Genomic DNA, 27,949 nt, shown 5'->3' with positions numbered 1-27,949 from the left:
TTAATTTCCAATGTATCTTAATGTGTGAACAAATATTATATCATTAAATTAAAACCATATTAAGACTCCTCAATCATTTTGCAATATTATACTGAATTTATATATACAAGGGCCAAAGTCGCCTTGTTTTAGGGAAACTTTGTCCCATACTTTCAAACCATATAAAACCTATGTTGGTTGGGCTAAAGTTAGACAAGATAAAATGATAAAATCCATGAAATGATGAGAAATGGGAATAAATGAAACGGACTTCATATTATTGAAAAAAAAAATTGTATTGTACAAAAAAAGATATCAATTTACATCATATTTACATACATATATTTACATACTAGTTGTCAAGTTCTGGCACATGGAACTGGTTCCTCTTTGAAGCTATTTTTGGAGGATTGATCTTCTGACAAACATCCACCCAGTCGTAAGTCAGGCAATCTTTTTTTTCTGGCCAGCACCAAAACTTGAGTCTTTTTTCGATGCATTCAACTATAGGTCCTTCTTCTAACAATTTTGCCAGGGTATTTCCGTCCATCATACTTAACCACTACAAAGTTATCAATAGCAAAGTCTTCAGGTTTCAACGCAACTGATGTTTCTTCATCATTAGGCCTGTGAACAGGTATATCTGCTACTTCCTGTAATATTTCTTCCAGATCGGAAAATGTACCGCTTTGCCCATCAGACTCTAACACCATCTCAACATCATCTTCATCTGAAGAAGAGTTTTGCTTTTTTGTTTTTCTTCTTGGAAACTTGTGTTTTCTTTGACGCATTGGTAGAAGGTTTGTTTCCTGCTTCTGAGATGGCTGCTTCAACCTCTTCAAATGCAATACTCTTGCCGACAGGCACTTGCAATTTTTTCTTCCTTCTTCTCGAGCCATCTTTAGTTAAAAACTCAGCTCTTTTCTTCTCCAACTGTTCCATAAAAGCTTCTCCTATAGACTCTTTATCCGCGGGCTGGTTTTCTGGAAGACGGTCTAGTAGTCTTTGCTTGTTTAAGGGATGAATTCCACATTTGGCAAATCCAGCCGTCAAATTGTCTCTTCGCTTTTCTCCCAAACTTGCCATTAGCTCTTTTAGCAATCGTGAAAACAAATTTTTAGAGATCGTTGCAAATTTGGATCCTGTATCTGACTCTTTCCACTTGCGGAGGATGTCACGCCACGATCTTTTCAATGGTCCAAAGAAGGCAACGTCTAATGGTTGCGTTAGTTGTTGAATTCGGAGGGAGGCAAACGAACCTTATATTATTCTCTTCACAGAGTTTAAGCACATGCAAACTGATCTGAGAAGATAAGTTATCTCCAATGATAACTTTAGGACCATCTAGATTTTTAACACCTGGTAACAATGTTGACTGGAACCAATCTTCGAAGCATACTGCATCAAACCACCCACTTTTAGAGCGGTTATATCGAGTTCCTTCAGGACCATTCACAGTCCATGTGGACCACAAGTGCTCAGCTCTATAGACAACATATGGGGATAAGAGGTCGCCTGCAGCATTCCCAGCCATCATTATTGTTGTTGCACTTTTACTGAAATTGCAAATGTTCTCCACGTATTTTGCTCCTCTCTTATAGATAACCTTATTTGTTCCCAGGGTCGTCAGTAAGGTTCGTCTCATCGTAATTGAATATATTATTTGGGGGGAACATCTTCAACCTCTTCTTTGAGGTTATCAATATAATTTTCGATGAGAGAAGCATCTACTTCGGCTCTGACCTTTTTGATATTGGAACTTATCCTACGAGTCAGATTCTCATGTCTTTTTAGGAAGGCTTTTGTCCATTTATAGCCAGGGAGATTGTTTTTGAACTGACAAATGTGGACACCTTTTTTGTCCAAATAGCTTTTGACTGCATAACTAAAATCCATTTCAACTACAGGGAACCCATAGTCTGACATTTTAATTAAATGTTGTTCGAAAACATGCTCCTCTTTATCACTAAAGATTCATCACTGCAGCTCTTTGGGTTAAGTCACCTGACCCAATAGCCTCTAAGCACTCCTCTAACACTTCTGGTTTGTAATTGGCGTAATTTCTTGTTCCAAGAGGTTTTATTCGATTTCACTGCATATTTATTGCAAAAAAATCCATGCTTACAATTGTAATCAAAATATTTTAAGTGGTTTTGTGTAAGAAACTGCTTATAAAATACTACTCAAATATTATACCTATCGAAAATATGAGTCTTGAGGTAACCATCTTGGGCCAAAGTTACCTCAACTACTTGGCCAAAGTTACCCCAACTCTGGGCCAAAGATGTCATGAAATAGTAAAATCGAAATATTTTGTATACAACAAAGGTAATATCATCATTACACCAAAAATACTTGAAACAATTGAATATATAATATTATTATGTATACACTTCCCTGCTAATAGCTCTTCAAGAATTAGCGTTCACAAGTAAAAGTTGGGAAACAACAAATTTCACCACTTTCTCACAGTAAAGATGTAGCAACATTGGAGTGGTTTTGAGATATGGAACTAATCTCCCACTTCATCAACAGGTGGGCCAGTGGGGCTACCTATCCAGTTATGGGTAAACTAGGTCGATAACACAGATTACAATACAGTACAGCAAAACTTTTTCTAACTTTGGGCCAATGTTACCCTTAAAGGGCCAATCTTACCCCAAGACGGTATCCTATAGTTTGCATGATATACATATAGATGAGAATATAATTATAAAACTACAGTCTGTCATTGTTACATATTTAAATTTTTGATTCATCGATCTAACCCCCTTATGCTTTTATTATTTCAGTGCACAATTTCGACAAATAATCGTCGTCTATCTGGTCTTCTTTTTTAAAAATCTCTTTAATTTTTACCTCTTTACCTAAGTCTTTTGTTTTTATTATTTTGGTGCACAATTTTGGCAGTCTCTGTAATAATTTCGACACTACTCTCCGACTTCCTTGTCCTACTTGTCCCACAACAACATAAATGAGTTAAGGTCGGGCGACTGTGACAGCCAAATCATTACTTTCAGTACATGCTTCCTTTCCAATTCTTTCAAACATTCTTTACATTGCTTCGAGAAATGTAGGATGTTATCATGCTGGAAGATAAATTTTCTGTCGGCACTAGTCAAAACGTTGTACATTTTCTTTTAATATTTTCTATAGCCTTCTTTCTTCAAAATTCTTTCGATTTTTACCAGGTCTCCAGTCGCCCTTCCCATAAAACATCTCCAAACCATCAACGAGCATTCGTTCCTCCTTTCACCTAAGCACAAACGCTTTTCTGTTACACCCAAAAACCTTCAACTTTGACTCATCACTCCATAAAACTCTTTCCCACTCTTCATGCGTCCAATTTTTATGTTATTTAGTTCCCTGCAACCTCTTAATTTTATTTTGACGACGGTTTTTTCACTGCTACCCTTCCAAAATAGCCAGCTTCTTTCAATCTCTTTCTCATTGTAGGAGTATTCAAAGGCAGATCCCTAGATTCGTTGATGTGAGCTGCTATCTCTGGTCCCGTGAGTCGTCGATCACGTTTCATGTCCAATATAATACGTTTATCTTCAACGGTTTTTCAAAGGCATATTTTTTCACGTTGTAGTCTACGGTACATCGAGATATTTTTAATTTGGCGGATATGGTACGATTACTTTTGCCTAGAATATGAAGACTTGCGATTAATGCACGAGTTGCTACCGATAGTTCCTTGGTTTTACCCATTTTACAACTTACCAGTATGAATTTGCGAGAACGAAAACAATTCGTATTCCAATTTCACAAAAAGATGTCTTGGTCCGAAAAGGATAAATCACAGCACGTTCTTGCGTCTTACAGGGCTAACTAGGATTAAACTTCAATCATAAACGCTGAAGAAATAATTGACATTCATCCGTTACTTGCAAGTTTTAACTTGTCGCACTAACCGATAAAATATAAACATACGCTCGTATAAAGTACACAAATAGCGAACATTATTATTTTCGTTTTGTAAGATACCGTTTCGTTCTTCGCTTAACAATATGAAAGAGAAATTTGTTGAAGTTAATTATTTTGAAATTTATTTATGAGTTATGTGGTAGGCAAACATTTTTGATTGGTAGTGCACGTCCAGCAACTGGAAAGTTAGCTGCTAAAGGCCTTTCTCTAGACACTACTTTGTTGATGTCAACAATATTTGAGTAAATAAGAGAAAAATTGAAAAAAGTTTGAGGCTTCGATTTCAAAACGAACGATGCCCGTCAGCGTTCAGACGTAAACTTTACGAACTTTTTTTAACGTTATATAAATATTTGCATCACAATTTTTAGTTAATTGTTTTTTAATTAGGTGAACTTTGTAATAGATGTGTCTCCTCTATTAACATTTTTTCTAAAGTTCATTTTATTTTGAAAAAAAAATATTCGTGGATAATTTTATGTGGGTGTTTTTCGAGGGGACTTTCAAAAAATGTCAGTTTATTCTAAAATTTTATTTTACTAGCCAGTAGAAGCACGACCTTCAACATGTACAGTAAAAAATTGCACTAGACCGAACGCTCTATTTGACTTGCGCCTGTTACTGCATATTCTCCTCACTCTTACAACTATTGTACACTTTTAATGCGTCTGGCAGTCTAATAGTTTTTCAAAAAAATATATAAAATTTAGTTTCTATAATATAACGTTAGTATAATTACTAATTATGTTAGTTTAGGCGTGTCTGGCAGCGGTTTATAACCAACTAGTGTCTGGCAATGAGTTTTATACATTAACAAATTTGAGATGGAATTTTACACCTTTGCTACCTGTTAAAACCACCACTACCCAAGTTTCATGGGTGAGGATCATTCTTACCCGTCTTGGTACATAGAAGAACTTTAAGCTTTTATTAAAATCCAAAGGCCTGTCGTTCAAGGCCACTAAGACTATATAGGACAGACTGTCATGAAATATTGCAAAAAGTGAATTTACTCGATACTTCCCAATACAGACTTTAATTACTCTTTTAAGTTGTCATATAATAATACCTCCAATGACGGTGAGAATTTTTGTTAACCAAAACTAAATCTACAGATTATCGGGAAAATATGACAGAAGCTACACCACGACGAAGTTGGTAAAAGATATATGTTAAAAAGAACAGATAAAGAGACAGCTATACTATGATGGAAAACTAAATTTTTTTACAGTACATATAATCTTACAAATCCTAAAAATTTTTAAAATTATTTGATTCACAAATATTTTTCTAAGATTGTGGGATAATCGTATGATTTTCCAAAGATTTTCATAGATTTTTCAGTTTACACCATTTTTTTACATATGAGATTCTTTCTAATCTTTTGGAATGGCGTGATTTTGAAAAGTTTTCGTATCGAAAATAAAACATTCATGAAATGTATGTTGATTGTCTATTTCATTTTAAAATGATTTAAATTGTGATTTACCCCTCGTTTCTTATTTATAATGAATTTATAGACATAATGTTCATCCAAAAAAAAAATCATTTTAAATACAAAATTATTTCTCTCAATAACTTAATGATTGTACAATGGTATCTTAAATATCTTCTTATCTAAAACAAATTGTAGATTATGTATAAGAAAAAGTATTGAAAATATGAAATTCATTATTTAGACGCTATGTTGATGACTGTTTAGACTGATTTCATATGACAAATGTAATGTTTTACTATCAAATATTTTGATAAAGACTTAAAGTCGAAACGTCAAAATTGATCTTTCTTTTAAAAATTATCAAAAAAAACTAGTTTTATAGCAGAAGATACCTAAAATCAAGAACATTTAGATGCATTATATATATATATATATATATATATATATATATATATATACTTGATTATAGGTCTCTTCCGTTTAAAATTATTATTTAATAATTTTTTAGAATAGAAAATAAAAATTAAATCAATATAGAAATCTGTTTAAAATCTGTTTTAAGAAAAATTCATTTTTCCTCAGCTTTTACATCTCAAAAATATGTATCAGTTATCTATCAAATTATTGTATAGTTGTATTAAATTTTATAAAATAGAACTAAGAATTTTATTCAAAATGGTTTAAGTCTTTTTTATCATTGCTAGCTTTTTCTTTCCTTGACATTCAGTATCGAGGTCGGAATACGCCTTTTTAAAAAATAAACCCCGTCACTTTTTGTGTGTGCTTTGTTCAATTATTGTAGTGTCAACTGAATGTGTTGTTTCTTAATAAATTTATAAATTCTCGGATTGTTGCTTACTTTCTAATTGTAACTCGTATAAAAAATAAATTACATATAAAAATTTGGATAATTTCGCAAATTTTTGGGATTTTCCGTTTTCACTGACGCGCAGGGTATATTAACTTACGAGTTCAAGATACATGGTTTATGTTTTGGACTTAAATTCATATCACCTACGTAACACTGAGATTAATTTGATCAAACAAAATGTGTAATCCAATATTTTATGAAAACAAAACTTTTTCTTGAACCCTTCATATTTTTGGAAACGAATTCTATTCTGGCGGTGACTTTGACATTATACTATTCACATCTAGTAGTACCAATTCTCAAAATAATATCTATTTATCTGGCAGATGTTCTGTTACCGAACACGTTTTCTATGAAGTACATTTGATGGATTATTATTCTGCCAAAGAATTAACAACAGAAAATAACTACGAAGAACGCCTATTTTTATAAATCACATATATTGCTCAAGATGATCTTTGTATTAATAAAAATTTGATTATCCTCTCAGTGTAATCTATGCATATATTTCATCATCATCATCATGCCGTTTAATCTCTTGGATTATGGCTAGCGCTTGGGGCGCCTACATATCCCTCTTTTGGGGTGGATTACTCCTCTTGCTCTTTTGTTATAGTTTTTTGTTGGTCCTAGTTTTCTCCATTCTTTTCTGTTTTTGCATTTGGTTTTTCAGTCTACTATTTCTAGTATTCTGGTATCTTCTAGTTTCTCCAGGTATTTCTCTAATCTTCTCTCTCCATCTCCTGTAATAAGTGGTCCGAGTATAGTTCTCAGTATTTTCACTGGACCATTTTCAGGTCTTCTTCCTTTTTATTAATTTTTATTTTGTTCTTTTTACTTATATTCTTCCTTTTAATTTTTTCCAAATGTTCGATATCCTTTTTGTATTATCTATCTTATTCTTTCTTTAGTCCTATTGTTACTCCTAGATAATTAAATAGGATAGAGTTTCAAAGTTTTTCTGTTTCCTTAAGTGGTTCATTCCTCTTCCGTCTTGTTTTACTATCTTTATGTATTTGGTCTTTTCTTGGTTTATTTTTAGTTCTTCTCTCGTATTGCCAATATTTGTATTATTTAATTTAGCTTTTTCCATCACGTTCTCTAAAATCATATTAAACAGGGCTGGTGAGATCGTGTCGCCTTGTTTGAGTCCTCTGTTTATTTTTATTTCTTCTGTTAGTGTCTCCAGATATCTTACCTATACCTGGATACCTTTAGTGTTTCCAAAATCATTTTTTGTCTATTGAGTCAAACGCGCTTTTAGAAACTATAAAGATTATGTGTAGCACTCTATTGTATTCCCACGTTTTTTGTATTATTTGGTCTATTGTGTGGATTGCATTGATTGTGGAGCGTCCCAGTCTGAACTCTTTTTGGTAGTCTCCCAGTATGCTTTCTGTCTATGATTTGAGTTTTCTATTAAGTTGGAGAGTATTTTATATGTAATGTTATGTAGTTTTATCGCTCTAAAGTTTTCACATTCCTCTTTATCGCCTTTCTTACATATAGGTATATAGTTACTCAAGTATTCCATTCCTCTGGGATCTTGTTTTATTTCCAGGTTGTCTCGATAAGTTGATGAGTGTTTTTTTCATTTTTTCTCCTCCGTATTTCATCAGCACAGCTTCTATATCTTCTCCAGGGGCTTTTCCATTACGTAGCTATTTTATTCTTTCTTCTACTTCATTTTTAGTCCGGCATTTTGCTTCTTCCCCTTCTTTTTTGCCATTTCTGAATTCTACACTGTTATGTCTTCTCCATCTTTATAATTTATATAAATTAATAAATTTGTCTCATAATCTTTTATATCCCTCTTGCTCTCTCTTTTTTAATTTCTTATTCAGCCATTCATTATTTTTTATTTTATATGTTATATTTCCTATGTTTCTCTACCTCTGATAATCTCTTTTGTTTTGTTCTTCTCTTTTATCGATCCATTTCAATCTTGCCATGTATTTGTTATTATTTTCTTTGTTAATACTTGTTTATTTTTTACTATATTATCTTGCAGTTCTTTCTCTATTGTGTTTCTATATTCCTTGTGTTATCAGTTTACCCTCGTATGTTACTTACATATTTTTCCTTTTTTTATTGTCTCCTCATTTTTTAAAGCATCTATCTCCCATCTTTTTGAGTTTGTTTTGCCGTAGTATTTTTTTGGTTAACTCTATATCTTTTAATGTTGCTATTACTAAATATTGGTTAGTTTCCGCCTGTGATCTGGTGTTCTTTACTTTTAGGCCAATCTTTTTATTAGCTATGGTCTATTTGATTTTCAATTTTTCTTCCCAGGTATCTCCAAATGACTTTATGTCTTCTGTGGTGTTCAAATTTTGTTGATTATATCGTCATGTTCAGTGCTTCTGCTAATTGGCACAATCTGTGTCGTTTGTTATTAGTTAAATATATTTCATATTAAAAAAGAAAACAAATTTTATGAAAAATCAACGATATTCGTAACGAAATAAGCCAATATAAGCTGTGAAAATTTAACGTCATTTGTAATGATCTTCAGTAACCTAACCTTTAATTGAACGATTTTCAAATTAGGAAAATAAAATAATACTAACAAAAATTAACTAACTCGTTATGTCTATTTTCATTTTGAAGGTTGTTTTTTGAATCATAAGGATTCAATATTTCCTACAAAATTTGTCACACCTCAATTCTCGATTAATTGTTGTTAATAATTTTCAATTTTCTAATATCTTTATATGTATACAATGTTAATTTTTTTACATTATATTTTGACTATCATTTTAGTTTCCTATGATAAATACATAGTTATTCGAATTATTCATTTATACAATCCGCAACAATTATTTTTTCATATATATTATAATTGCTTTCTTAAAAGAAGTTAACTTGAGGCTTCGTCTTAATAAAACCTAGGACTGATTGGGGAAAAGAAAAAAAATGAACAAAAAACCAATCCAAATTATAATCATGATATTAGAAATTAATCTAAAGTCTAGTATTATACGTATCGTTTTAGAAATGAGAACATTTTTTTCGTTAGTTGTTACACATATCATTTGTCCAGAACGTGGCAAGGTGGCAGGGTGGCGCGTCGGCAACAGAGCCCGTTGGAATCTCTGGTACGTCTACCACACTGTTGAACGATTTGGTAGCGAGTTTCGGAAATTTTTATTGGTAAACATAGCTTCGTAATCCGTGTTCGTACGCAGATACAACGTAACAAAAAACTCAGCAAAAAAGTTTGCATTTTTAAAGAAAATAATGCATACCAAAAAAAAAGAAAATCTTGACGACTTTTAATAACATCATTTTAGTAACTACCTAATATACCTAACAATATATTCTTACCTTTGTCATATCGTGGATGAGTTTTAATAATAATTCTGTATTTTCTTGCAGCCAAATGAAATGCTTAAAATATGGACTGAAGAATTTTTATCGACTGTCTCCAAGTTAGATCCTAAATTCATAGGTTTACATTGTCAAGAAGTGGGAGGTAAAAACTATGAACTTAGTATGAAACATGTTGGTAACTTTGTTAAGTTATTGATGTCCAGCAATGAATTACGCTTATTTGATAAAATTAGGATCTTTTTAGATGAAGATTACAGTTCTGCTGAAAATTTTACAGTAAGTATTATTTTTAAGGAAACCAAAACAAATATAATCCAGTCAAAATAGGCAAATGCCAAAATTGACATAAAGCTGAAAAGGGGCAACAATCCCCATCGATTATACTTCGGCAAAAAATTTTACCCAAGGTCAAATATACGAAATCAAGTTTTTTTCCATTTTTCTTGAAAAGTTATATCGCGCAAATAAATCAGACGAAAGTTGTAGATCATACAATTCTCTATAAAAGTTGCAAGGACAAGAGAATAAATCCTATAACACTCGAGTAGTTCGAGTGGTTCCTGCCGTGTAGATATGCCTATGGATGTCGGTATTGAACTTGACTGACGAGTAGGTCTTACAGATACTGTGAGATTATGTAAAACAGCTTTAAAGAGGATTTACACTGGTGGTATCGGTCAACCTTTCTTGAGCAATACTGCAGAGACCTTGTAGAGTATTAGAAGATGTTGCGGAGTATATAGCTTTTTGGTCTTAAAGAGAACTCTGAGGTTTTTTGAAGCTGCCTTAGCCAATTTGGCCACTTACTGTGCCAGGACATATTTCTCTTAATCTTAACACTTAACTAGCGAATTCACGGTGATGGTAATATTTTATGTTCAGACAGGACTAAATCCCTAGCCGCAGTGGCAGCCTCCTTTTTAAAAATAGCAATTTGGGTTTTTGCTGCATAAAACTCTGTTGTTTTTCTGTTGCTGCTTATGAATTTGGGTGTTAGCCAAGTTTATTGGGGTGGCTAATATGAACGACGACACCAGTGAGCTATCGTTGGCGAAACTATAGATTGTGTTTGCAGTTTTTGTCGATTATATCATTGATGTACAGGAGACTATTGTTGGTTCATTGTTAGTACGGCACTATCAGCAACAACTTTATTTTTCCTATCCTCATATTCAGTTTTTTTGGAAAAATTCATCCAGCTAACGTGATGAACATTAAAGTCACCAGCGATATCAATTTCTTCGTCTGGATGGTTTGAATGTTGGTAATCGATTTTATGGGCAACTTTTGAGAGTAACTGACTGTAATGGGTATCGTTAAAAAGTCTTTATAGGAAGCAAAATAATTTTGTTGTTTTAAAACACAGAACATAGAATTTCAAAGGCTCCAGATTTTCTTTCCCTTTCGTATATTGCAGAAATATAACTTGAAGATATTTTTGCCCGATAGATCTAGAAGTTATCTCATGCTATTACAATTTGATTTTTTCTCCCCCTCTGAAAGTCTGACGCATCGGTATAGTGACGAAACTTGAAACTCTTAGGGCAAATTTGTGGCGCCTAGATTCCATGTAATATTATCTCACCGGACGATGCGAGTGGGCCACACCTACCACACATTTTACATAATATTCACACAGTTTCACAACCACCCATAATGTACTCGGCGCATTCTTTTTACGTCGTTTTCCCAACAGATATACTCTCCGATTAATTGTTATACATTATTACAATTGTTATAAAAGTTTGATAAGATCGTATCCTATTGATTGAAAGAATGGTACTATTGCTAATGATGTGTGGAATAGTTGTTCATTTGTATGTAAATGTTATTATAATAGATGATTGTCTACTTCTACTTCAACAACTATTTCTTCATCTTTACTTTCTTCTTCTTACAGAATTTCTATACGTTGCTTTAAGCAAAGGGATGCATCAATTGTCTCTTCATAAATATTATCGAAAAATCGATATTTGTAATTAGGAACTGACAGTATAATCTTTTATTCTAAAATATTCATTCAATTTATACAAGCTGTATTGTGTAACACAAACCAATAGTTTCATATTTTCATATACACAACCGGTCAAAAATTTTTGCCTTCCCTATAATCCGTTCATAACATTTCAAAATAATACATAAATAAATTTATGTTTCATATTGTTAAGCGAAGGTCGTAACGGTATCCTACAAACCAAAAATGATACGACTACATTTTTAAATTTTGTCAGTGAATGCGACAAGTTAAAACAAGTATTAGCTGATTTCTGTACCAATATTTTACCGTGAATTATTTCTTCGGTGTTTATGATTCTAGTTTGGAATCAGTTAGCCCAGTGAGACAGAATTATGTGTTGTGTTCGTATAAGAATTGTTCTCGTTCTCGCAAATTCATCCTTATAACTTGTAAAATGGGTAAAACCAAGAAATCAGCAGTCGAAATTCGTTTGCATTAATCGCAAAATCTAGGCAAAAATAAGTATCATTGTCGCCAATTAGAAACAACTCAACGTACCATGGACCATAACGTGAAAAAAAAGCATCCACCAAGAGCTCTGGCGATAGAAAACGTTCAGGGCGGCTTCAAAAAACCACAACCGCTGAAGATTATAGAGAGTGCAATATTCAAAGCAAGTCTTAGAGTTTTTAAGTTTAGCTAATACCATTCGAATGATTGATAGTAGTGTACTCCATCATGAAAAAAATTAAAAAATCAATTGAGCGGTGTAAACACTATTTCAATCTCACAAATCAACCTGTAAATTAATAAAGTAGATTAGTTCACGCTCTTTAATAGACTCATGATATCCTACCTGAGGGGCTCTATACAACCGCTGGAAATAAACGTATTGTATTGATCAGTAAACGTATTCGACGACACGTGTAAGATCTAAAACTTTCGTCTTGCCTATTTTTGCTAGATAGATTTCGAATCAGTCGCTCCATCACTAACCACCATCAATACCAATCTTGAAAATCTTTTGGAATGGGGTAGAAACAATCTGATGGAGTTTATTGTAGTAAAGTCAGAGGCTGCTGTTTTCAAAAAGAAGGCCACCAGTGCAGGATTTGGTCCTGTCTGGAAAAAAAAATATCACCATCATCACAAATTCACTTGTAAAGTATTGAGATTGGGAGCAATATGTCCTGGCATAGTCACAGAGGAGAGCAAGTGGTCTTATAGGTAATCCAGAGTTGACGTTGACCAGAAACTTAGACAGCTTAGAGCACAAAGGAAAGGTCGCTGACCTAATTCTGTTTTATCATTACTACCATGGTAGATGCTCTTCTGACCTGTCCAATATAATTCCACCTAAAGCAGTCTCAGCAAGACCTACTTGACAGACAGACGTGACTTATGAACAGCGAGTTTGCCTGCAGACGCCCAGAACGTTCGGCTCAATTTCGCTGTCGGTCATAGGAGTAGGTCTTGAAATAGTATTGTTTATAATATTAAAATTTGAAGTAATTGCGAAAGAGAATTAGGAAAAGTATGTTTTCTAGCCTAAGTGTTAATATCGAAATATTGTGTAGAGATGTGTTTAACATGTACCGTTTAACGTAAATAGTGTTCACAGTATTATAAAATTAGTAATAAAATGGCGACGAAAAGTTATTTCAATAATTCTCCACTATCAGTGAATGAAAAATGTACACGATCGCATATAATACGATTACCCGAAATTTACTGTACTAGAAACTGTGTCTGTGACTGGAGTTGGAAAGTCCACCGTTTTTAAATTGTTGTGGGGGAGAAAGTGTAACCTCCCAAGAACGGTTTAGACAGACCAGTGAAAGTCCTTGATAAAGACGCCAAAAGTGTAATTCGAAGAAAAGTTCACTCTTTTTTTGATTTTAAAAAATAAATACCCATCCTAGATAAGATTTTAATGGAGCTTGGCCAGGATGATAACTAAAAATCGTCAATATTGGAAACGAAGAGGGATTTTTAAAAGAAGGATTGCTAACCTTTCAGTCGTGCAATACGGGGATTACCACTAAGACATGGATTCGGATGTTTTTGAAGACTATTTTGGTGAAATGATAAAATATCTACCGGCTGATTCAGTAGTAGTTATGGATAACGCAAGTTATCATTCTCGACGCATTGAGAAGACTCCAACTTCATCTTGGAAAAAAACAAGAAATTATGGACTAGTTAACCACCGAAAGTATTGAATTTGAAGATAATTTGATAAAGAACTCTTAGCTATAGCAAATTTACACAAACATCGTTTTATTAAATACGCCTTGGAAAATATAGCAGAAAAATAAACGTAGTGTGCACACCGCCGTATCTGCGCACTAAATCCTATAGAACTTATATGGGCGCAAGTGAAAGGTTTTGTAGCAACAGACAACGCGACATTCAAAATGCAAGACGTTAAGCTACTGTTTGATCAAGCCATTAAGGAGGTAACACCAGAGAACTGATGCAGCATGTCATTAAAGAAGAGGAGAAAATGTGGGATCTTGACTACTTGATCGATCGGACCCTCGACCCGTTAATTAAAACATCAAGAGTAGATGACAGTTCCTCAGATAACGAACAATATTATAATTTTTTATAATTTGATTTCAGTATAATGTATACAGAATAAAATTCTTTCCTTTTTACGAGTATCCTACCGGCACGCCTTTAACACACTAATTTCGGTGTTTGTGAATGGGTAACAATAGGCTAAACCCATATATCGACCCCAACCCGGGTGGTACTACCTGCACTTTATAAAAAGAAAGAATTTTACAATGAAATCAATGCAAAACTATGAAAGTGGCTTAAATATTCGTTGGGTCACTCTGTGTTTCCTTTGCATACCTAATGAAGTTTTATTACTCTATACCTTTCTGAAATAAACTATAATTACATTTCTGAAACAAGATGGGAATGGTTACAAGCACAAAAATACTCCCGATGAAGTTTATTTAATGGTCAAGGTTGTTGTTAAGGTTAATTTTCTTCAACCTAAAAATGCTAATGTATAGGTCATTCATTTCGAAAATCATCTGCTACACTTTTAGTTGAGTCTAGGGGAGACTTGATAACACTAAAGAAACATGGCGGTCACTGAAGGGTATGTTGACGAATCAATAACAAACAAGACAGAAATAGCTGATAAAGTGCTGAAAAAACACCGTATATCCGACTGAGTACATCCGGTAGCTGTGATGGCAACACAATCAAATTCAACTGCAGTTCCGAATAGTTCAAGGAACGTGTCATTCATGCAATGCATATTTAATAATTGTACTTTTGATATGAAGGAAATGTAACTTTATTATATAATAGAATATTCTAAAATTAAATATCCCGGGGAAAAGAGGAATTTGAAAAAATGTGCCATTTTGTTATCTGACAACAAATATAAAATGTCACATTTTTTACTCGAAATGAATATTTTTTATCAATGATATTTTGTTTTAGGCGTTAGGGAATTTATATTTTGTACATCAATCTTTGAACAATATTTCAATATGGGACTTCAAAAATTGTGTATTTACGCCCGTCCAAGGCCAAGAAATACATTCAGGTAACATCGAGGCTGTTGTTACTAAAGAAAAAGCGAAATTTCCACAAAATTTTTTTCCCGAAGTAAGTTATTGTACTGTTCTTATTATTAAAATTAATATCAAGGAAAACAATCAATAATTTGTTTCATAGTTTTAGACCTATTTCATATGTTTTGCTTATAAATAGTCTTGATTTTTTCTTTTACAATTAATGACTTTTTTCTTATATAATATTCAACATTTTGGTTTTTACAAAAAATATTTCAATGAAAACTATATTAGCCAATATTGACGCCTCCTCTTATATATACTGTTATATTTAAAACAAAACCATATATATGAACACAAAAAAATCTTGTGAATTTGGTATACGGTGCGAATCACCTGAATTTATACAGACTCTAGTGGAAAAAAGTGATATTTTTTAAAAAAATTTTTTCGTGGCCATATGAACGTCAGTTACGGCTACAATATAAAATTATTTCCAGCCATACAGGATATCCCTGTATCCCTAAAGTAGTTGAACAAATCAAATATACGATTTTTCAAATGGAACTCCCTATATTTGATGACATTGTTGAATTCTACATGGAAAATTAGCTGAACTTTGAAGATGTTCAAGGAGGACTATCAGCTGTGTATAGCTTATGCATCAGAAGCTGAAGATGAAGAGATAGATATCGAAGATAAGAGAAAATGAAGTTGTTACTGTACATGTATGCTCGTCATTAAATCGACCCATCTTATCCATAAAAAATCCAAAATCTTTATAGAAAACACACGAATGCTTGAGGAAGGTTAGCCTTGCCTTAAGTGGTCGGGATTATTGAATTTTGCCTTAATTGACTGGACTCCTAGACATTGCATTATATTGCCGGGCCTTCTACACCTTCCCTTAAGTTCCCGGGACTTTTTACCTTGCCTTAAATTGCTGGGAATATTTAGTCTTGCCTTAATTGACTGGACTCCTACACATTGCCTTAAGTTGTTAAATTGTTTAATCCAACCTCAATTGTAGGGATTTCTGCATCTTGTCTCAAGTGGCCGGATCTCTTCAACCTTGCCTTAAGTGACCGGGACTATTTATTCTTGCCTTAATTGAATGGACTCCAACACCTTGCCTTAAGTTACTGTGACTATTTAGTCATGCTTCAATTGACCGGACACATTACCTTAAGTTGCCGGGACTATTTAATCTTGCCTTAATTACCTAAAGTTGCGGAGACTGTTTACCTTGCCTTAAGTTGCCGAGAATTTTGAAACTTGCCTTAATTAACCGGATTTTCACCTTGCTTCAAGTGGCGGGGCTCTCAGCTTTGCCATAAGCCGGAACTATATTGCCTTAATTGACTGATGAATGTTTATAAATTTGGCTTTCTATCTTAGCGCATAAGCGTTCCTCATACATATCTCTAAATGTATGAAAAAGAATGTATTTTTTGTACAACTATCGAAAAAACTTTTCTGTATCTCTACTGATGCGTAAATGTTAAATTTTCACTGCCAAAATAATTTGAAAAATATACATGAAATTTACTTTTCAAGTAGCAAAATTCGAACAATTTCTTCCATGTTCCATGTTGCTGCTGAGTGTTGATTCCACATTTCCTGGTTTAAATTGTAACAAAAGATGCTTTGGTCAATCTAAAAAGTCACTCATCAATTGTGAAACAAACGCAATATTTATCGCCATTGTTATTTTGAAAGTTGTTTTTTGAATCATTAAATTTGATATTTCATAACAAAATCAAGGTACCAAAATTTCCGATTAATTAGTGTTAGTAATTGATAGATACAGTTATTCGAAAGATCGGAATAAAAATTAAAAAGAATAAATTCTAGTGTTTCATTGCCCCAAAATATATTTTTGCCACAATCTTGATGATCTGTAATATCAGCGTCATCAACATCTGCGATAAAGTGAATAAAGTGATCTATTTATTGCTACAAGGGCAGTGAATAAGGGATTGTAGTAAGCTCACTAAGAAAATGAATGAGATCAAATATTTAAAAAATATTGTTAAAATCTCTTTCCTGTACAGCATTTTACAATACGAGAGTTGCTACTTAAGTTTGAAGATAGACAAACAAAAATAAATATCTATAATTGGCTATAATGGCTTTATTCTTTTTCAAAATATTTTCCATTAATATCAATACACTTGCACATATGCGTTTGAACTAATTGTCGAAGGATTCTGATTGAAATACTTCCAAAACATGTGATTTGAACACATCGACCGCTTCTTCAGGTGTAAAAAAAAGTTGACCTCGCAATTTATTTTTGATCTGCGGGAATAAGAAGAAATCGTTGGGTGCCAAACAAGGATGACGGCGAATGATTTATCAATTCGATGTTTTGACTGACAAAAACGTTTTCGTTTAAACCGATGTCTGAGAACTCGTATTGTCGTTGAAGAGAATGATTCTGCGATAGGTTTCCCTGTTTTTTTCGAACAAATGCTGGTGTACCATTCAGTGATGACTGGTCTACGTCGCTTCAATGGAACAGTGGGGACATGTGCAGTTATACCTAAAAACCAAGCGACCATTTGCTCGAATTGCTTCGTGCGCTAACAACTTTTCTTCGATTTGGCTCGTCTTGAAACAGGTCCATAATTCGTCGTATGTCACGATCTTATAAACGTCTTTTGTAGCACCGCGATTGAATTTTGTTGGATCTCTTTGCTCGAGCTATTTTTGAACGATTGTCCAATTATGCGGTATCCAACGCGAACAAACCTTTTTGACAGCCAAATGTTCTCGCAATATTGAATGTATGCGAGTGAAAATAATGCATAAGTTATATCACATGAAAATTTTGCAATATCAGTTTACGCACAACACTGATGTTTTCTGACACAACAGCCGATTATGAACAACCTTTACAAAATTCTTAATATGATGCTTCATCACCAAAAATCGAAACGAGTTGATCGGCACACTGCTGTTGGTTTAATCCATGTCGCCAGTCATAGAAAATCATCGCACGAAAATTTTCGCGGATTTAATTCCATTTTTTGAACAAGATGGATGTTTCAAGAATCAGTGAACAACTCGAATAGCACTTGTAATACAACACTTTCTCAGTACGTTCACCATTTAAGATGTCAAACTTTATAATTGCAATGTCAAATTTGATATATTCATATCAGTGTTGCAATATTTCAAAATTTTAGTAGCAACCCTCTTATTCCAGAAATTCTGTAATACCCATTCTTCTAGTTGTTCTATCTGAAAATTTTTTGGTTAGATTGTTATATTACTGATAAATTAGATAATCCTTGCTAATTAATCGTTGAACGTAAATAATGTTTTATTAATTTTAATTTTGAGAAAAATCTTTCTGCAATTGTTACTGTAAGTGGATTTGTTATCAACTTCGCAATTATATTGTACGATTTCAATTAATAATGAACTGGCTTTTATTTGGAACATAACTCAGTTTAAATAAGAAATTAAATACGCTTTCATGGTTAACCAATAAATTGAACGTTATATTTATCGACGTTAAAGCTTGATTCATAACACAAAAATAGAAATTAAATTTGAATGCAGTTTTCATGAATGCGAATTTCATGAGTCTGATCAAAATTTTCATAATAGAATGATTTCGAGGTCTTTCATCACTTTAGGGGTCTAATACAATCGAATATGTCTATTTGCAATTTATCAGCAGTTTCTTCAGTGTTCCTTAAGAATCGTAACGAAAACCTAGTTATTTCAACCACTAGACATTGTGCATCATATTTTTATTTTTGGTCGAAAAGAAATCTATTTGTTGTTTCGTATGAAGTATAATAAATCTCGGGTAAATTATTATGCAATTACCTTATACATCTATTGACCATCTAATCTGAAACACGAATTTCGAGTTAATATACTAATGTTTTTTTTAATCCCATTTTTTAGAAGGTTCAGTAGAAGGTTGCTACTTAAGTTTTGAAATATGGCAACACTGATATGAATATATCAAATTTGACATTGCCATCATAAAGTTTGACATTTTTAATGGTGAACGTACTCTGAACAAGTTGTCATACGTGTGCTATTTGAGCTGTTTACTTGCTACTTAAAAAATTCGTCTTGATCAAAAAATGGAATAACATCGCGAACATTTTCGTGCGACGATTTTCTTTTTTTCTTTGTGATGAAGCACCAGCTCGTGTCTGTTGGTGCAAAGAAATGCTGAAAAAATTCAATCGCGATATTTCGAAAAACATGTATAAGATCATGATAGGCGACGAATCATGGATCTATGCATATTAACCCGAAATTAAACAACAACCGACTGTATGGATCTTTAGAGACTAGCTAAATCCAACAAAAATTGTTCGCTCGAAGAAGCAAATGGTCGCCTGTTTTTTTTTGGACTATCTGGCTATATCGCTACCGCTCCATTAGATCGACGTAGAACGGTCAATTCAGAATGGTACACCAGCATTTTTTTGCCAGAAGTGTTCGATAAAATCAGGGAAACCAATCACAGAATCATTTTCACCACGACCATGCGAGCTTTTGCACATCATTTCAAACAAAAACGTTTTTGAACAGTCAAAACATCGAATTTATAAGACATTCGCCTTACAGCTCTTGTTTCCCCGCCATAAAAAAGAAATCAATCGAAAAGAAAATGTTTTGACAATTTGTTTAAATGCATGCAAAAGTGTATAGATATCTTAAGCCATGTCCAATTATGAATATTTGATTTTTTTGTCTATCCCAAAATTTAATTAGCTACCATCGTATAATTATTGAATTATCCTGAAAAAAAAACCGCATGATATTAATTGAAACTTGTTGCACGATATCGACAGTAGATTTTTTCGTAAGGATTCAGCTCAATCCATTTCTTAAAATGATTAATCTGAGAACTTTTCTCATATGAAGCTAAGTGTCGCCAATTTCTAGTTCCTCTAGAGATTCGAAAAATTTAGGTAGTTAACAATCGAATAACTTTTTTAAAAATGGTGATAAAACTTTTTTCCAACGGGGCTCCATTCTTTCAAGTGTTAAGAAGATACTAGAATTTTTTTAAATTTTTGAAATAACATTTCATGTTATGAAAAAATCAATTTATCTGATGAACTCTATAGTAACAGCCGCACGCAGCCTTATTCAATGTAAATTCAATGTAAAATTAAAATTATAAATAATGGACATAAAGTTTCACGAGTTGATAATATTTTATTGGAAATTCCTTCTTTTTCAACGAGCACTTTTCATATTTACTTGAAAAATAATATTTTTCAGGTTATTAACAGAAAAATAAATACCTTTTTTCACTTGTTCTTTTTTTCTATAAATATGAAAGTAGTCATTTTAATGTTATAGGTAATTAGCTGTCCATTTTCTATAATTGTTTCAACCATTTTCAAATTTGTTGCACTTATATTTAAAACAAATAGGCGCAACAATTACAGAAGATGGCCAACTAATTATTTATAACATTTTAAAGACTACTATCGACACTATTTTGCCGGGGAAACCCACGCATGCCTAAAACTATGTCAACAACGCACACATAGGCGACGCGGCCTCGACCACAAGTACCTCCTTGAAATTATCCTCACATATTAAGTCACTTTGTTATATTAATAATAATACTAAATACTTTGTTCCCAGTGTAAGTGGTCAAGAAAAGGATTTATGCGGACAAGATGGTCTTTGAACGGCACAATTGTTGACATGATAAATATCCATTTATTTCATGATGCCTCGAACTTTATAGCCATGGAATCATCTCCATCGGTTTACTCTAAAAATAGGCGAAGGGCGTTACAACATACATTACAAAAGTTTCATAATGACCAATATGAAAATGCTCCCTACTTTATTTTTGGGGACTTCAATTTTAGGACTGATACGGATGGTGTTGTTAAGGTAAATAAAATATTTTAACAGTTTTTTATTATATTTTCAGGTGAAATAAATTATACAATAATATATATATATATATATATATATATATATATATATATATATATATATATATATATATATAATAATTTAATCCATACTCTTTTACTTCAATATTTTTCTTTAAATTTTTATGATGGCAATAATGATTAATTGACGTGATAGAAGGTACAGAACAGCTTGCACATTTCTCAAAAGTCAGGATTTTGTGCAAAAAATTAGCAACCATCATCTCGTCAGTACTGTATTAGGCTTATCTACAGCTTCAACTGTCAAAGGATCATCCTGCAGACAGGAGTCTGGATGATGATCCTTGATGGTTCTTGATTTTAGGAACAGAGGCTTCTTGACTGTTATCATTCTAAGAAATTTCAAGAACTTCATCTGAGCTAGTTGACTGTCCAGATCTTATCAGTTTCCTTATCATGTCCTCCCACTGAAACTGATGTTCCTAAGTCACTGATATCGTATGCTTATGTTTACTATAACTCATATGTGATTATTTATATTTTTCCAGTTTTTTGTAAACCAGCCGCTATTGACCTATTGCTTAGGTATACAGCCGTATTTACTGCCTCTGTCCAAAAAGATTTGCGTAATCCGCATCAAACGATAAGCACCTTACTTTTACCACAATGGTTTGATTCAACCTGTTTGACATTCTATTCTGCTCTGGGATATATGGGTTACTCGTATGATGAATAATTTCATTCCCAATCTGAGCATTTTTATTTTACTATTTGTCTGATTTTTGACCAGATTCTTAAATATTTTAGAACAATCAAAAACCTCCTGTTTTGTTTTAATAAAATATACAAATTTTGCTGAAATCATCTTCAAAAGTAACAAAATACGCCACCAAGATACATATTTTCCATTGGACCACACACGTCACTGGATAATTTCCAATAATGCTTTAGTGAGCGAATTACTAGTCTTAAAAATGAACCGGGCTGTTTACCTTCACAACAAACTTCACAGTTTGAATGAGTAACATGTACTGCACCTGGATAGCTAATCCCTTTCCCCAAGCCATTCTCCATTTTTTTTAAATAGTTAATTTTAATGTTCCAAACCTTCTACGCCATATTTCGCCAGTGCAGTCTGCATGTTTGTAAATAAATATTTTTCAAGGTCATCAAATATTTAATTTTTACATACATTCAATTAAGTTCACGGTTACAACTAATTCATTTTTCTTATTATAAATTTTGCAACAATATACTTCGAATTTAACAACATTGTCATTTTTTAACAATTGAACATTTTGAACAACAATATCATAATAATCATTTCCAACAACTGTAGTAATACTCACATTTCCGGAAGCCCTTTCTGATCAGCAACCATAATTTCTTGCTCTGTTTTCAATCCATTCCTGCTGAGCAGTCTAATGACAACTTACACCTGAATCCACATACCAATCCAACTTGTTAAATATACCTTTCAAAAATACCACACTAAACGCATTCGACGTTTTTGCTTTGTTTTTCAAATATGTACACTTGTTCTGAAAATGTCCTGGTTACTTACAATTGTAACATTTAAGTTCCCTTCTATCAATTTTTTTATTTTTTATACTAAAGTTTGACTTACCAGCAAATGCTCTACTGCTATCACTAGGCTCGATTTGCAGGTCCAATCGCCCAATCACCATAGTTCTCACGTCCCTTTAACTTAGTGATATTAAGTATGTAATTCTGAGCCATTCTTACGTTTTCAACCCAACACTTCGAACTTCGCGAATCTGGGTCCATAACCTATTATAACAGTGATATACACGTTTCAGTTTCTGAACATAGACTGACTTTTATTATCTTCCTTGGAAATACATAAAGGCATAAAACAGTCACTAACAAGAAGGGAAAGAAATTATGTAAAACAGAGGCTATTTGCAAAACTCCTACAGAGGAGCTATATATATACAGGGTGATTCATTAAGAATGTCCAATCTCTGAACTGTAGATTTTAGACCTCAAAATATGATGATTCTGCTCAACATGTCGTATGCAAATGTTGCTAGTTTCCTCTTAATATACGGGGTATTCAAAGTTCAAATTTAAATTTTGATTTTTACAATAATTTTTTATGTTTTCACGATTTTTCTTTGAAAATTGGCAATTTCACGGTTTTTGGCATGACGAATCATAATTTGCTCTCTAATTTAACATTGCTTATAGAGGGCGCTAGTTACACTTGTTTATGTTAATTAAATCAAAGTAAACTTTTTTGGGCTAAACTTACAGCTAAAATAATAAAAAAAATATTAAAAAGCGTTAAATTCTACAAAAAAAGGTACTCTTCTTTGATTCGTGTAACTCAATCGGTTATCGAGTTATTTCCTTTTAAAAAGTTCAATAAATTTTAATTTTTTCTTAAAAAAAACTTCAAAGCAAATTTACTTCAATACACTTTATAATCCACTTTCGTAAAGATCTCTTTATATCAAAATCATATTCGTGAATTAAGCCGTAGTTAAATTTTTCGTTTTCTTTTTAAGTAGGCTTGTGTCACTTTTAGACAGTTTGTGTAGAAGCAAAAATTGGATAATAATAAGAATAAGTAATACATTAGTATACCATTTATTAACAATTTGGTAATTAACAAGTGTAATAGTTATTTATCAAATAATACGGGATACGATTTGTGTGTTTGTCAGCCAAATTATAGTGGTCCAGCTGCGGCTCGAAGATATTCACAATTATACCCAAATCGAAGGCAACCCAATTACAAACTGTACCGAAATCGCTTAGGTGAAACCGGGGTCTTTACGCTTTAAAACTGAGCACGGTGCTACAAAAAAATCACTTCATGAAGAAGATGAAATTTTAATTTGTGTTACGGAGAATCCAGATATCAGTTCTCGCCGATTAAGTCTGCAAACAGGTATAAGCCAATCATCTATTTTTAGAATACTGAAGAGGGAAAAATTGTATCCATATCATTACACTCCTATTTAGAATTTATTACCTCAAGATTTACCTAAGCGTCTACAATTTGACCATTTTTTGCAAGATAAACAAAATGTTAACCCAGATTTTCTGGACACAATTCTTTTTACTGATGAGGCAACATTTACCAGACGAGGAATATTTAATTATAAAAATAATCATTTGTAGATTTGAAAATCCACCTGCTATGAGGGAAACACATTTTCAGCACGAGTTTAAGGTTAACATTTGGCGTGGTGTAATATGTGGGTATTTAATAGGTCCTTTTGAACTGCCAACCAAATTAAATGGACCTCTTTATTCAGATTTTCTTCAAGAACATTTACACTAATTACTAGAGGATATACCTCTCACTTTAAGACAAAATATGTAGTTTTTGCACGACGGAGCACCACCACAAGTTCGTCAATACTTAAACGAACAGTTTTCGCACCGATGGATTGGTCGTGGAAGTGAGTTTGCTTGGCCACCAAGAGGCCCTGATTTAAATCCTTTGGATTTTTCAATTTGGTCGCAAATGAAGGCATTAGTTTACAAAGAAAAAATTACTTCTCTTCCACAACTGCGACGGAAGAAGCCGCGAATGTAATTGAAAATAATGGACAAGGATTATTTGATATTAAGAGATTTTTACAAAAGCGGATCATAAAGTGCTGAGGTATACTAACAGTAATAAGACTCTTTAGTCTTGGAGCCCCTCACCTAAATTCCTAAGAACCATTAACAACATATCTTTTGTTTCTATCATTTTATCTTACTATTCCAAATTGTTTGGATAGGGCCGCGGCCAGTGCGAAACGGTGGTGTAAGTCTTGAGTGTGCAACGAGTATGGCGGTACAAAGAGGCTGGTTTGCTCATGCAAAGACCTGGTTCGGGACGAGCCAAGAATAAAACAGCTAGATATAACCGCTTTCTCGTCTTCATGCTTCTCGAACTAGAGCTCCTGTGAAGCCACTTTCCCGTGAACATCGTATTGCCACCTTGCTCGGACAAAAGTGGATTGGAGTCGCGTTTTGTTTTTTGATGTAGCGCGATTCTGTTTTACGGGCTCAGATAGACGTGGTGACGACAAGGCGAGAGGTATTCTCAAGTGTATTTTGCCTAGCGACTTCCATTAGGTGGATGATCAGTTATGGTGGGATGGGGTGGTATATCTTTTTACACTCACACTAAGATAGTTTTTATCGAAAACTGGATGTTGACTGCGGACTGGTACCTCAAGGAGGTTCCAGAAGACCATGTTGTAGCATTCATTGTTATTCTTGGAGACGACGCAACTTTTATGAATGGTAATGCACCCATTGAACACATTCGTTATACTGGTGCATGAATCGGACGGACCGAAAATCTGATACAAAGTACGCTTTCTCGATTGTAATCTGTTCAATGCCAGAGGAGAAAATACTCGCTACTGAGGGCCTTAATTTTTTTTTCTTTCAACGAAAATCATAGCAGAACAAAATTGTTTATTTTCATAAACTTTTTTTTTATTCAAGCGAACTATATTTTAACCGGAAAAAATCCGAGAAACAAAAATAATAGATAGTCCTATAATTTTATTTCAGAAATTGACTGATGGTCTTAGGACAATACGAGTACAAAATAATAAAAACAATGAATATACCAAACTGCAGTTCATGACTGAAGATAGCAAGTTGGTACTGACTGTGGGTAAAAAAGAATTCAACCATTCTGACCATCAGACTGTATTTACTTCGGAATGGGTAAGTGAATATATAATTTTTCATACTATTATAATATGTTTGTCAAATTTTTCTTATACTTAATCAATGGAATTATAGTAATGATTTCAAGTAGATTTTTGGGGTTAACTCGACCCCGACATATTCTCTCATGCTCTCTGTGCTCATCTTATACTCTATGCGTCTAGAGCAGTCCAGATTATCTAGAAAATCGAATGTAAAAAATATTAATAACTTTTCGTTACCTAACAGTATACATGAGGGAAGGGAAAAATCTCAAATTCGTGAGAACAAGGGATACTTGAAAAGTAAAGTGTACTAAAATAGACCACAAAATATAATTGAACTCAAAGAAAGGAAACGTATTGAGATTGCACAAATAACTCCGGAAGTTATAGAGAAGGTTCGAGAAGAGTTCACGGCACGTAAACAATTTGAGCACTTAAATTAGGTTTCGTTGTATTTAATGAGTAATACATATTAAATATTTATTGTAATAATAAAATTTTATTAATTTTTTAAACAAATACAAAAATCAATTACTGTACATATTGATATGGCTGAATAGGTATTTAAAAGACCTTTCAATTAATGTATTACAACACCCACATTTCCATTTAAAAATTTTAGCGATGACGTCAAAAATAAAAAGGTATCCTTACGAATAGCCTGTTTAAAAATAAAAATCGACAGGTTTCGGAATTTTTCCTTAAAGTCGCCGGCTTACGAAATAACGAATTTATTCCTTTCATTCGCACCATACAGTATATATATATATATATATATATATATATATATATATATATATATATATATATATATATATATATATATATATGAATTTATTTTTTTTCTTGGGTTCGTAGGTTGTTTGGATAAAATAATAAAACTTCTATGAAATATCACATTTATATGTATAACTTAACGTTTCACTCCTTCCTTGGGAGCATTTTCAAAAGAATAATTAATATATAATGCTTAAAGTATTTTTAGATAGATAAAAACATATTAGTAGATATCTTAAAAACATAGTATAAGAATCAGTGTATATACCTCGAAATTTCAAGAAAACGATATTATACCAGGTAGATTGAAATAAACTAATTGATCAAATTATGGTAAAGTTGGCTGAGGTTTTTTATATCTTGTCTTTCATTCACAGAATATTTATCTTGTTTTAAGTGTATCATTTCTTTGATTAATAATTTTGGTAGCTCTTTTCTTGAGATAAGATTTTTGTATTTTTAAAATAAAATTTTTTCATGTTTATGTAGAGCAGTCAATGCATTTTTGGTTTATTTGTGACCATTTAATCTATTCTCCGAATATTGTGTAGTCATTCCTATATATAGGAGTTTAAGATTAAAAAATCGTATGCTTGAGTGGCTTACTAACAATCTGTATGGCTGGAAATAATTTTACCATAATGGTAAATGGAATAATAATTCTTAGATAAAACACAATAATTATCGATTTTATATTTGAAACTAAAAGTTTCTTTTCGTGTAATCTTTTTATAAAAGGAAATTTGATAAGAGGTTTCCCGTAAAATTACAGGATTTAATGTTTGATAAAAAAGTAATTAATAATTAAAATTTTTTGTTATCTTGTAAAATAACTAAGGAGCTTTGTGATTGTGATTGCTAATTATTAGTATTTTGATAATAAATATTGTACAACGTAAACAAAAACCCTCGTTAGGTAGTATGACTCATTACGTTATTTTGACCATATGTAAACAGTTAATATTATAACATTTATAAATGAGCTATGGAGGACTATCGGACCTATTAAAAGTTTCAGTTGATTAATGAAAAATCAGGCATTAATCAAGACCTTTTAGTCTAAGAACCGGCTGCAGGATTAGTGCGCTCATCGGTTTTTTTGCTAAAACTCAGAATATATAGTTTGTCTATCAAAATTTGGCCGCTAGTATTTTTAATTTATTTTTTGGAAAAAATTTCATTCGCTCGTTTTTTAAATAAAATCTCGTCTACATCACGGTAATTTATGTATATATTCTAAAAGATCACGGTTGCTCTTGTGCACCTGGCCGCAGCTCTTCACGGTCAAGTGTAAACAGGTATGATTTCGATATATTTATACGTTCATAACGTAGATTTATTCATTATATATCAAATTATAGCTAAAATTATCTTTATTATCATATATGGTTGCCTAATTAAATCCGTCCACAAATAAGGGTTGCTGACTGTTAAAGATGAAAAATATTTAAGGTAGAGTGAAACAGAGTTAGCGCGTAAAATCATTTGTCAGACGAAGACAGCGATTACCGACTATTAAAATTGCGAA

General features: G+C 32.7%; 1 protein-coding gene across 5 annotated transcripts in view; it reads left to right on the top strand.

Moving 5' to 3' along the window:
• LOC130892475 (inositol polyphosphate-5-phosphatase A) overlaps positions 1-27,949 on the top strand; it is a 48,494-nt gene that overhangs the window by 3,347 nt on the left and 17,198 nt on the right. For all 5 annotated transcript variants that reach the window (XM_057797911.1, XM_057797913.1, XM_057797912.1 and 2 more), the window contains exons 2-5: positions 9,597-9,827; positions 14,977-15,144; positions 20,688-20,945; positions 25,499-25,657. In XM_057797911.1, coding sequence (XP_057653894.1) covers positions 9,597-9,827; positions 14,977-15,144; positions 20,688-20,945; positions 25,499-25,657 — 816 coding nt within the window. The remainder of the gene's footprint in view (positions 1-9,596; positions 9,828-14,976; positions 15,145-20,687; positions 20,946-25,498; positions 25,658-27,949) is intronic.

The sequence above is a fragment of the Diorhabda carinulata genome, chromosome 4 (assembly GCF_026250575.1).
Source record: "Diorhabda carinulata isolate Delta chromosome 4, icDioCari1.1, whole genome shotgun sequence".
Lineage (NCBI taxonomy): Eukaryota > Metazoa > Arthropoda > Insecta > Coleoptera > Chrysomelidae > Diorhabda > Diorhabda carinulata.
Note: the sequence above shows the minus strand (reverse complement) of the source record. Positions and strands in the feature narration are given on the sequence as shown.